Source organism: Callorhinus ursinus, unplaced genomic scaffold, assembly GCF_003265705.2.
Source record: "Callorhinus ursinus isolate GAN/ISIS: 27379988/994484 unplaced genomic scaffold, GSC_fseal_2.0 scaffold11, whole genome shotgun sequence".
Lineage (NCBI taxonomy): Eukaryota > Metazoa > Chordata > Mammalia > Carnivora > Otariidae > Callorhinus > Callorhinus ursinus.
In genome coordinates this window covers 39,984,092-39,995,862 of record NW_027397073.1, presented here as the reverse complement: position 1 = coordinate 39,995,862, position 11,771 = coordinate 39,984,092, and the positions used below count along the sequence as shown (strand labels likewise).

At 38.2% G+C, this 11,771-nt stretch overlaps 1 protein-coding gene and 1 pseudogene across 5 annotated transcripts in view; one reads left to right on the top strand and one right to left on the bottom strand.

Annotated features, from left to right (window-relative positions):
- Positions 1–214: 214 nt before the first annotated feature.
- Positions 215–11,771, bottom strand: part of TRAPPC8 (trafficking protein particle complex subunit 8) — an 87,884-nt gene continuing 76,327 nt past the window's right edge. For 3 of the 5 annotated variants that reach the window (XM_025886432.2, XM_025886433.2, XM_073898366.1), the window contains exons 27-29: positions 10,809–10,954; positions 2,419–2,508; positions 217–1,468 (exon numbers count right to left, since the gene is read on the bottom strand). In XM_025886432.2, the coding sequence (XP_025742217.1) occupies positions 1,234–1,468; positions 2,419–2,508; positions 10,809–10,954 (471 nt within the window). In that variant the 3' untranslated portion in view covers positions 217–1,233. Of the gene's footprint in view, positions 1,469–2,418; positions 2,509–10,808; positions 10,955–11,771 lie in introns of all 5 variants that reach the window. The other 2 variants (XM_025886434.2, XR_012380052.1) reach the window with 2 other exon arrangements.
- On the top strand, positions 6,003–7,539 carry LOC112834954 (tubulin alpha-1C chain pseudogene; annotated as a pseudogene).

Below are 11,771 nucleotides of genomic sequence, written 5' to 3'. Positions count from 1 at the left end.
AACTGACTATACTGTTAACACTTTGTTTTTAGTAAGATGTTTTCTTCTTGTTTTTAGACTCTACTTTTCTTCAGCAGGAAGGTTAAATCACCTCATCTACCATACCCAGCATCACATTCTGTAATGTGGTTATTTTCAATAGTTTAGTAAGCATGATCTTCCTTTTTCCCAGGATATAAAACAATTATCCAAATTTGTAACTGGGCATCAGACATGACACATTTAAAGGCAAAATTCATTTGCTTGTGTAAAACATGGCCACCAAGGACTGTAGGAACAAAAATTGTATTTCATGTTTGGAAACAAAGCTTTCTCAGGAAATTGGTTTGGCCTGCTGTAATTACTATGGTTGGCATTCATTTTAAATAAAGAACATGTTAAATCCTCTGAATTAAAAAATAAAAGCATCTAATAAATCTATACAGTGAATAGCATGTCTTTATTCTATTTACACTTGTTATAAATATAATACATTTTTGAAAAGCTTATTTTTAATTAACTTGAGTAGATTTATATTTTAAACAGATCAACTCAATTGTTAAAGTTACATAATAAAGAATATGATAATTTAAATGACAAAAAAATTTCATATTGTGAAATAGTGCACCCTATGCTGAGATGAATGAGGAAAAAAAAAGTCAAACTCCTTTCAAAACTATATTCAAAGCATCAGAAAAAATTTTTTTCTTTTTACAAAGTTATGTATAAGCCATAGGAACCACCAGATACTGAAGTATGAAGACTCTATAACCAAAGTTCAAAACTGATTTTAGAGAATTGTGTGAGGCAAGACAGGAAAACTTGTATTTAACACTCTATAGAACTTCACAGTAAAGCTGGAATTTATAGACTAATGGCTTAACAGGAGTACTGCCAACAAGGCCTTTCCTTCCTCAGAATCATCTGGTAATATTCAGATACCATCAATAAGTTGTAACAGCAGACTTAGACACTGGTTTTTAAGACAGGGCTTAATAAGGTGCATGGATATGTTGAAACTCTGTATTATGAGTATGTAAATTATTACCAGGGTTTAAAGAAATACAAAAAAAGAATGTAAAGATTCTCAGTCCAACGTGCTTTGCATCATCAACACATTGACAAGTCGAAAGTATTTTGCAGCAATCCGACACCAACCTCCATAACAAGTTAGGTACTTCAAATACTGCTGTTAAAACCCATTCAGTAAGATAAAACTGATTCTTGTGGCTTTCAGTACAAATGTGCAAGTTGTCACACATTATTGATGATGATCAGGGCAGGCATGGAGTTCTGCTGACTTGTTTCAAACACTGTAACTTGGTCCGATAACTTGGCAAATACCCTAGGCGTTCCAAGGTTATAAACACCTGTATGAACAAAGCATGCTTTCAGCTGCAAACTGTGAATCTCCTGGCTTTTAAGCTGAAGTTTATATTGTGTTTGTCCAAGCCATGTAAATGATCCATGGATTTCCAATGCTTCTGGACTATGTGGGAGAAGGAAAATGGTAAGTTGGAGGGTTTTTCTTTATAAATTTTTTCCCGAAGTTCTAGTATCGGATCCCTTTCACCTAGGGATTCTACTTCTAGAAACTACTTCATGAAGCGAACTGTTTATTAATAATGACAATAATGGCAATAGGTAGTATTACTATTGCTATAATAGCTAACATTTGTTACCAGTTACTATGTTCTAAGCACAAGTGTTATCTCAATTAATGCTCACAACAGCAGCTAGTAAAATTATGGAACCTGATTTTAAACCTCAGCTTTTAACCAAATGGTTATCCATAACATAAAAATAATTTGTATATGGGAATGCTTATAATACTGAAACTGTTTATAATGCTGAAAAATGGGAAGCAACCCAGAATCTACCAATAAGGTGTTATTTATGACACACATAATCAATCATACACAGAACGTGTCTGGATTCCAGAGAGCTGCTCCAGATCCTATTTGGGGTGTTATATAATAATAATCCATATACACTTCACATTACTTTTCTAAAAATCCAAAAATTTCTGAATTTCAAAAAGCATCTAGCTCTTGAGATATCAGATATGGGAGTATGGACCTGTATTTTTTTGTTAAGTATTATTTTATAATTACAAAAAAAAAAAAACTTCTATTGCAAACTTGCTGATTTTCAATTTTAGAGTTCTTTATCACCAACAAACTTTCATAAAAATTTCTGTCTCTGATCAAAACAATTTGCTTCTTTTGGAAATCGCTTGTCATTCTGTCACCACTATAATGCAGACAATCCTCTGTAACTCCTCTATAACGCTTCTGTAATGTCAAACACAAATCCAGGGCACACCTGAGTAAACTTTCTCTATCTGTGTTAGGTCATTATGTGCATAATTCAAAATGCTAAATTGTTCTCACATCAATCCTAAACTACAAAATAATCTTGCACCAAGTGAATCTTTACCTTGTTGTTTTATGCCGAAGATCAACTATTACATCGACATCAGCCTTAGAACAATTAGACAGTAAAAGGGTGACTGGTACTAAACAAAGGCTGCGGAAGGAAAACAGAGAGGTTAAGCTGTGCATTTTCTTTTTAAAATCAACTTTCTTGAAAATAACACTTACGAATACCTAACAAGCTCCTTAAAAACAATTAGATTCAAGTAAGGGAAAAAACTGAGTTCCAAAATCCAAAAAGGCACATTATTTGTGTAAATAAGAAGGAAAATATGTTCCTACAATGCCTGAATGCTAAATATCAGAATATACACATCCACAAAACCATTTTGTTTCCATTTATTAGAGCTACTCTTAAAAAATAACAAGTGTTTCTTGGTGGTTATTTCTCAAAATGAAAAACAAAAATTTATAAATAATCTCAACTAGGAAAGATCAATGAGGAAAAAAATAAATCGTGAAAATGCCAACAACTAATCCTGTTCTCCTTATGTTTCTTGAAAATCACTTTATTTTGAGAACTTGGCCTTGATTGACATTTGCTTTTCTACCAAATCTGCATAAAAGCCACCATGTTTTAGAGAATATGAAAATTATTTCTATAAAGCAAATTATGAGGAAAGCCTTTTTAAGTGGACACATTTACTCAGGTAATCCAGTTTCTGATATTGCTTTATAATTAATAAATTACTAAAGCATTTAATAAAGCATAGAATGGACAGGCAGTGACAGAAGAGGACATTATGAACAGACTGGTATTAATTTCAAATCAAGAACATAATAAACATAACCTAGGCACAAATGAAGGCTGGTTACATACTATTATTAATATTTTACTCTATAAACACAAAGAATAAAGAGATAGTAAAAAATAAAATACAGTAACCTTATAAGTTCACACAAAATAACCTTAAAATTCTGCTCAATGTATTTAATGCTTTCAGAAATTTTAATCCTTAGAAATATTTTCCAAACAGTACTGCAAATAACAGATTTCCCTCAACCAAAAAGCTCAGATAATTTCAAAAACCTATCCTTCAGCTGTGCCACTGCTATGCCCTTACCTCCCTCACAAACTTCTCACAAGGAAAGGAGGGTAATAAAGACTACTGAGTAGGTTTCCAGTCTGAAGCGCCTCCTTAAATTAAATCCAACTACATAATTTGTAACACAAAGCAAAACCTCAGGAACTTTTGCTATTCTGTTCCCATCTGATCCTCAAATGTTAAATGCTCCATTTATCTAAATGCCTCTAGAAACATGAACATCTGGATATTTCCTAGCCCCAAACCAGACTCATCATCTTCACTCCTTCTATTCCTGCACTCACTGTTTCAGTGGATAGCACCCCCATCTATCCCAGCAAACCTTAAGCATCATACTAAGTGCTTCTTCCTTGGGAATGGGTGCTCCTGCCTCGCTAGTCCCCATTCCCAATTTTCTATTATTCTTCACAAATTCCTGTCAATTCTTTCTTCCACACATCTCTGAAACCTGGTTACTTGATCTTTTTTTCCTTACAAGTTCAAGGCCTCTTGTCTTTTGATGTACTACAACAGCCTCTGGATTAGCACCTGATACAATCCATTCTCTACATGGGGTGTTTCTCATATCTGAACTGTGTTTCCCACACTTGAATATGCACCAGAATTATCTGGTGGGCATGTTAAAAAAAAAAAAAGACTACTGGGCCCCACTCCCAGTTTTGGTTCAGCAGGTCTGGGGAATGGCCCAAGGATTTGCATTCTAACAAGTCCCCAGATAATGCTGAGGGTGCTGGTCTGAGACCACGTTTTAAAAACCACTTTATACAACAGTCTTTCAAAAATGCTAATCTGATGAGCCACACAGAGACCAAACTGCTGAGAACTATCCCCCCGCCACCAAATTTAGTGTTATTAAAGGCATGGGTTCTACAGTTAGACTAAAGTTTAAGTATTAGCTCAACAATTCTGTATCTCAAGTTTTCTCAACTGTAAACTAGGAACAATAATTGTAACTACGTCTTGGGCTCATGATAGTGATTAGGTAGGATCAAATACGCTAAGTGCTGAGAATAATGCCTAGCACATGTTCAAAAGCTCCATAAACATGTCTAATGTGACTTCTTATTTTGAAAGCTATGGCAGCTAAACTCAGTATGTTTCACATCTTTGTTGTGTCTGGTCACATATTCTTTCTCATCTTCTTATTCCTGTACGGTCCGTAGCCAAACCTCCTCCTGACGCATCCCGTCCCACATTTCTCTATTACATGAAGAACACTCCTCCAGATCCTCAATCTCTTCTCTTTATGTTTCTGTATCTTACTTTAACTGAAATTTGGCTGCGTACACAGCTTCCCCTATAGCCCTCTTGACAACAGATGTTCTTCCAACATCTTCCACATCTCCGGTCAGAATGTATCATTAATATAGTTCCAATACCACTTCTTGATGATTTCTTCCTATCTCCTCTGTCAAAACACCCATTTATTTGTCATAAACTACTCCACAGTTTTTCATCTTTTTTTATGTCCTCATACTGACATACTAAGCCCAGCAACAGTAACTCAGTACAGCAGATTCTCTGGAGGAAGGGGAGAGGATGAGTATTTTGAAATATCTTCAGTAAAGATGAGGGAAACATCGCTTCACCTCGCATTCATCCTGCGTCTGTGAAGCAGGGGCATACCACTGCTCTATGCATCTCTTCCATATCATCTATTGGCTTCAGTTATTAAAAGCTTCGGCAGGAATTTGCTTTCTTCTCTTTAATCCCAAGACTTGTCATCATGTGGACAACTTTACTAAGCAGACGACTCATTCAACATCTTCTCAAATTTAGTACTATTCAAAACTCAGCCATCTACTTTCCATGACCACACTGTGATTTTTTTTTTAATCACCTAAAATAGCCACGTCTGAAATAATACTCTGTCACTCCACTCTCTGACAATTATCTCCCATCTCTCCGGCTTTCTCACTCAATTACACTTCTATTCTTAGTGTCACAGGGATGACCAATCACTTTGGCTCTCTATTTCAGTGTTTCTCAATCTCAGTTAGTGTGGTATAACTGTAACTACTGTTTAGCAGTTATTAACTCCCTTCACCCTTCCCACTGGGGGACTGTGGATCATCCTTGTTGATTGTGAAGGTGAGGCTAATTGGCCAATGCAGTATTAATGTCTTTGATGCAAACAGAAGCCTTAAATGTCTCACAATATGGTTCACATTTGTACTCCAGAGATACGCCATGAGAACATATCCAAGTAGCTGCTGCCCATTCGGACTGAGCCCAAAATATATGTGGTACAGACAGGAACCCAACCAACCCACAGCTTGAAGATGAGCTTCAAGCCAAATGGTAGTTGACCTGCAGATCCATGAGTGTGAGATGCCTTGTAGGCTACTGAATTCTGGAGTGGTTTGTTATGAAGCATTACTGTGGCAACCATGACTGATACGGACGCATGCTGGTATTATCTGAGGACATTTAAAAAATACAAATGCCTGGGTTCTATTCCCAGACATTCCGATGAAAGTGGCATTGAGCATTTGGATTTTCAAAAATTCCCCAGGTAGCTCTTCTCCCCCGGACTCCTTGGTAGTCTGTCAGCAAGAGAACCTTGTCGCCGTCCCCTCGCCTCTTCCCGCCCCGAGGAACCCTATAAGTCGCAGTCATGCATGAGTGCATCTCCATCCACGTGGGCCAGGCTGGTGTCCAGATCGGCAATGCCTGCTGGGAGCTCTATTGCCTGGAACACGGCATCCAGCCCAATGGCCAGATGCCAAGTGACAAGACCATCGGGGGAGGAGATGACTCCTTCAACACCTTCTTCAGTGAAGACGGGCACCGGCAAGCATGTGCCCAGGGCTGTGTTTGTAGACCTGGAACCCACGGTCATTGATGAAGTTCGCACCGGCACCTACCGGCAGCTCTTCCACCCTGAGCAGCTCATCACCGGCAAGGAGGATGCTGCCAACAACTACGCCCGAGGGCACTACACCATCGGCAAGGAGATCATTGACCTTGTCTTGGACTGCATTCGGAAGCTGGCTGACCAGTGCACAGGTCTTCAGGGCTTCTTGGTTTTCCACAGCTTTGGAGGGGGAACTGGTTCCGGGTTCACGTCCCTGCTGATGGAACGTCTCTCTGTCGATTATGGCAAGAAGTCCAAGCTGGAGTTCTCCATTTGCCCAGCCCCCCAGGTTTCCGCAGCTGTAGTTGAGCCCTACAACTCCATCCTCACTACCCACACCACCCTGGAGCACTCTGATTGTGCCTTCATGGTAGACAATGAGGCCATCTATGACATCTGTCGTAGAAACCTCGATATTGAACGCCCAACCTACACTAACCTTAACCGCCTTATTAGCCAGATTGTGTCCTCCATCACTGCTTCCCTCCGATTTGATGGAGCCCTGAATGTCGATCTGACAGAATTCCAGACCAACCTGGTGCCCTATCCCCGCATCCACTTCCCTCTGGCCACCTACGCCCCCGTCATCTCTGCTGAGAAAGCCTACCATGAACAGCTTTCTGTAGCAGAGATCACCAACGCATGCTTTAAGCCGGCCAACCAGATGGTGAAATGTGACCCTCGGCACGGTAAATACATGGCCTGCTGCCTGTTGTACCGTGGCGACGTGGTTCCCAAAGATGTCAATGCTGCCACTGCCACCATCAAGACCAAGCGCAGCATCCAGTTTGTGGACTGGTGCCCCACTGGCTTCAAAGTGGGCATTAATTACCAGCCTCCCACTGTGGTGCCCGGTGGAGACCTGGCCAAGGTGCAGCGGGCCGTGTGCATGCTGAGCAACACCACAGCCATCGCTGAGGCCTGGGCTCGCCTGGACCACAAGTTTGACCTGATGTATGCCAAGTGTGCCTTTGTTCACTGGTATGTGGGGGAGGGCATGGAGGAAGGAGAGTTTTCTGAGGCCCGTGAGGACATGGCTGCCCTGGAGAAGGGTTATGAGGAGGTTGGAGTGGACAGTGCGGAGGGAGAGGGTGAGGGTGAAGAGTACTAAGCTGTCCGCTGCGATTTTACACTCTGTTGTCTTGGGACTGTCCTATTTCTGTTCTGGAAGCTGTCTGCTGTGGCCCTAACTTGTCAATAAAAGTGATGTTTCTGTTTTAAATGTCAAAAAAAAAAAAAATTCCCCAGGTAATTCTGTGCAGCCAGGGTTGGAAAAAAAATGCCACATTTTATCCTTATTTAACTTGTCTTGTTTTCACATACTTCCATGCACAGTTTTATTTAACTGTGCTGTTTTGTTTTTAACCCACTACTCTACTTCAGCTTGATCATTTAGGTGGTATGCCCCTGCTTCCCAGGCGTATAAGATGAACTGGAGGTGAAGTGACGATCAAACCTGTCCTGCCTCACATACTTCCCTACACTGCCTAGATTCGATGAGTCTTTTTAACCCCAATCAAATCATGTGGAAACTCCTAAATATCCTTGCCTCTAAAGCACAGCCAAGGTTTCAACCACTAAGGTTAAAAAGAAGCACTGTGGAATCTAAGATATTCAGGAAGTACGTGAAGCAGGATGGGTCTGATAAACAAAGTAGAACAACTGCTTAAAATGAAACATCAGGGAATCAAAACTGCCCATGAAAGTACATCAAGTCAAAACAGGTTCAATAGGGATAAAACATAAAATTTTTTTCCTCAACTATGGCTGCACTTTAGAGCAACATTAAGACCTAGACAAAAAAAGTTTTATAAATAACTTAAATGGTTAAAATTTTTAAAAATCTGACAACAGTGCTGGTAAACGTATGGAGCAAAGGGAATTCCCATATACTGCTAGTGGGATGTACAAGTTGGTTAAACTACTTTGGAAGAATTTGGGAAAAAAGGCAAGCACACATACACTAGGAGATTATACACAAGATTATTCACAGAAGAATTCAAAATAGCTCAAATATGAAAATAATCCAAAAGGGGGCGCCTGGGTGGCTCAGTTGGTTAAGCTACTGCCTTCGGCTCAGGTCATGACCCTGGAGTCCCGGGATCGAGTCCCGCATCGGGCTCCCTGCTCAGCGGGGAGTCTGCTTCTCCCTCTGACCCTCTTCCCTCTCGTGCTCTCTATCTCTCATTCTCTCTCTCTCAAATAAATAAATAAAATCTTTAAAAAAAAAAAAAAAGAAAGAAAGAAAGAAAATAATCCAAAAGTCCATCAATAGTAGAGTAGATAAATAGATAAATTGTTCCGGTATGTTCAAACATTCATAAGGCAATGAAAATTCTATTGCTTCATGCAATAGTTAACAATTACTAACATATCAAATGAAAGAAGCCAGACATAAAAAAATATACTCTATAATTCCACTTATGTAAGAAGTTCAAAAAATGCCCCAAGCAAATCAAAATATAGAGTTGTATACTTAGTTGGAAAAATTATAAAGAGAAGCAAAGAAGTGACTATCAATATTGGGGGCACACGGGGTAGTGCCTGGGAGGGAATACATAGGGGGCTTCTGTGATGCTAGCAGTAGCATAGAAGTGGTTATTTGGGTGTTAACTTTGTGGGAAAAAAAAATCACCATTGTCATACATGTTGTTTTTGAGCACTTTTCTGTTGTATATTTAACAAAGAGAAGGTTTAAAAGCAGTTAGCACCATTTAAGTTACTTTTTAAATATGTCTGACGTTAAGTCTCTGTCAAGATCTTAATTTTGCCCAGCAATCTGTGTGTCCTTAGCCAGCTTCTTCTCATTCCTCTCAGAAGTTACCCTCAAATTTTACTTCTCAAATGTTCTATGCTTTATTCTCTTATCTCCTATATTACTTTGCTCCTCAAAATACTCCCTAAAATGGAGGCACTCCATATGTGTGAATACGTTAAAATTTCTCCCTACTTTCTTCTCTCCCTGTTTCAATAGTAAGGAGATCCCTTCTGCAGTCCAAAGCTAATCCTGTAATTCTTTGGAGTGTGTATCTTTCCATCTATTAAGGATTCTGTTATTCTCCCTATATCTCATCATTTCCTTCAAGACCATAAACATAACCATATCTTACCTAGTAAGAAAACAATATTGAATGGATATTCCTGGATCCCTGTTCATAGCCCAGCTTTCTGAAAGGGTGGTCTACACTAGTAGACTACACTTTACTTACTTACCTCCCAATCTCTCCTCAACTTATTGTATCCTGAATTCCACCCCCATTATATAGTAACATTCTTCTAAAAAACCATTAATGAGCTCTTGTCAGATCCAATAAATAATTTTCTGGTCCATTTACTACTTGACATTTCTGCAGCAATTTAAACAATTAAACCATTGTCTTTCCTTGAACTGTTCTCACTCAACTTTTGAGATACCACTTTCTCCTCATTGGTCTTTTCTTCCTAATTACTTCTCAACTAGTCTGCTTTGTGGATTCCTTTTTCTTTAGCTTTTCTCTCCGATGTCATTGTTCTGCAGGTCACTGTTCTCTTTTTGTTCTATCCCACCCCATCGCCACCCTTATCCCGGGTGAATTTTTCACCAAAATTCATACCTTCACTTATCACTTATAGACTGGTTCTAACAGATGTCTCTCCATCTTTTCTTATACCTGCAAACTAGCAACTTTTTGAAGTGTCATCTGACTTAGGACTTTTTATTTTTAGAATCTTAAGTTTATATAATCAAGCTACTTACCAAAATTACAAATACAGATGCCCCCTGAACAACGCAGGGGTTAGAGGTGCTAACCCCTACACAGTCAAAAATCTGTGTATACCTTCTGACTATCCAGAAACTTAACTACTAATAGCCTACAGCTGACTCAAAGCCTTACCAATAACACAAACTGTCGAGTAACACATATTTGGTATGTTATATGAATTATATTTTATATTCTTACAATAAAGTAAGCTGGAGAAAAGAAAATGTTATCAAGAAAATCCTTAAGAGAAAACACATTTACAGTATTGTATTTGTCAAAAAAGATCATGTATAAGTAGACCCACATAGATGGAACCGCATTGTTCAAGGGTCAACTGAACATCATTCTCCAAGAAGTTTAGCATTTAGCACTTAGTAAAGCTTCATAATGCTGTCTAAATTTGAACTGTTTGATGAGTCTATACTACAGTCATTTCTTACATTTAATTTGTGTCTAAAACAAAACCAAAATTATATTTTTTCTTGATTTTGACTTAATGATAAACGTGCAAAAGGAAACTTTCAGCAACTGAGGTGTCGAAGGCAGTATCTACCTCTAACCACAGCTGCAGCATATAGTGATCATAGTAAAGGGTAAATTATTTAAGAGCAATTTCCATAGCCTCAATATTATTCTAAATTTCTTCTTCAATACTGGGGTTAATGCCATTGTTAAAATAAATAAGAGTGTGTGCGTGTATACGCACACGTGCACTGTAGAAAAATTTTAACAAAAATAAACCTCAGACCTTTTTTGATGAAATGGATGATTAAATGATTCTGGATAGTGAAGACTCGTTTTAATGAGATTAGAAAGCTGCTCTACGGATGGTCTTAAAGGAACTGTAGTGTTTTCTGGCCTGAAAAATTTTAATAGTTCCATTTCTGGTGGCTCCTGAGAAAAGAAAAAAATATATATGACAATAAAAACATTGTCTTGTTAAAATATAGCATATACAAATAAAAGAAGTTAAAACCAGTTGAGATAAAGGAAAGCATGAACAACTTTTTCTGCTGTTATTTAAACTAACAGAATCATCTGCGATACAATTTAAGATAAAGAATCTAGGATCAGAATCATTTATTCATTCCCTATGTATTATGTGATGGAGTTAGACTTAAGTTCCAGCAACTTCACGTAAAGTATTCAATACTTTAAGACTGAATTTCCTTATTTGTAAAAAGGGGTTCATAATAATTTCAAAATTTGTTGCGGTTATTACTTAGCCACAGACTAAGCCACAGACATTGAATTGTATAGCACCTGTCTTAATAGTTGAAGAACTAAAATTGCTTTAAAATTTCATTTTGAAAATAGACTGCTGTGTTTTGTGGTTATAGTACTTCATCTGTATTAACTGAAGGTTAATCATGCATGTAAAAGTCTCAATATAGCCAGTGCCAGGCACACCGTAAACATTTCAATAAATATCATTATCATCTAAATGAAAACAGAGAATATCACCCCCTTTCTATTATTATCTTTTTTAACCATTTTTCTCCATTTTTCTTTACCATCCAGGAAAATTTTGATTTTTAATTTCCTGCCAGCCTAGTTGGGATTTTGATCTGCACTAGGGATTGGCAAACTATAGCCCACGGGCCAAATCCAGCCTGCTTCCTGTTTTTGTAAAGAAAGTTTTATTGAAACAGTCATATCCATTTGTTTACATACTGTTTATGGTTGCTTTTGGACTCCAACAACAGAGATG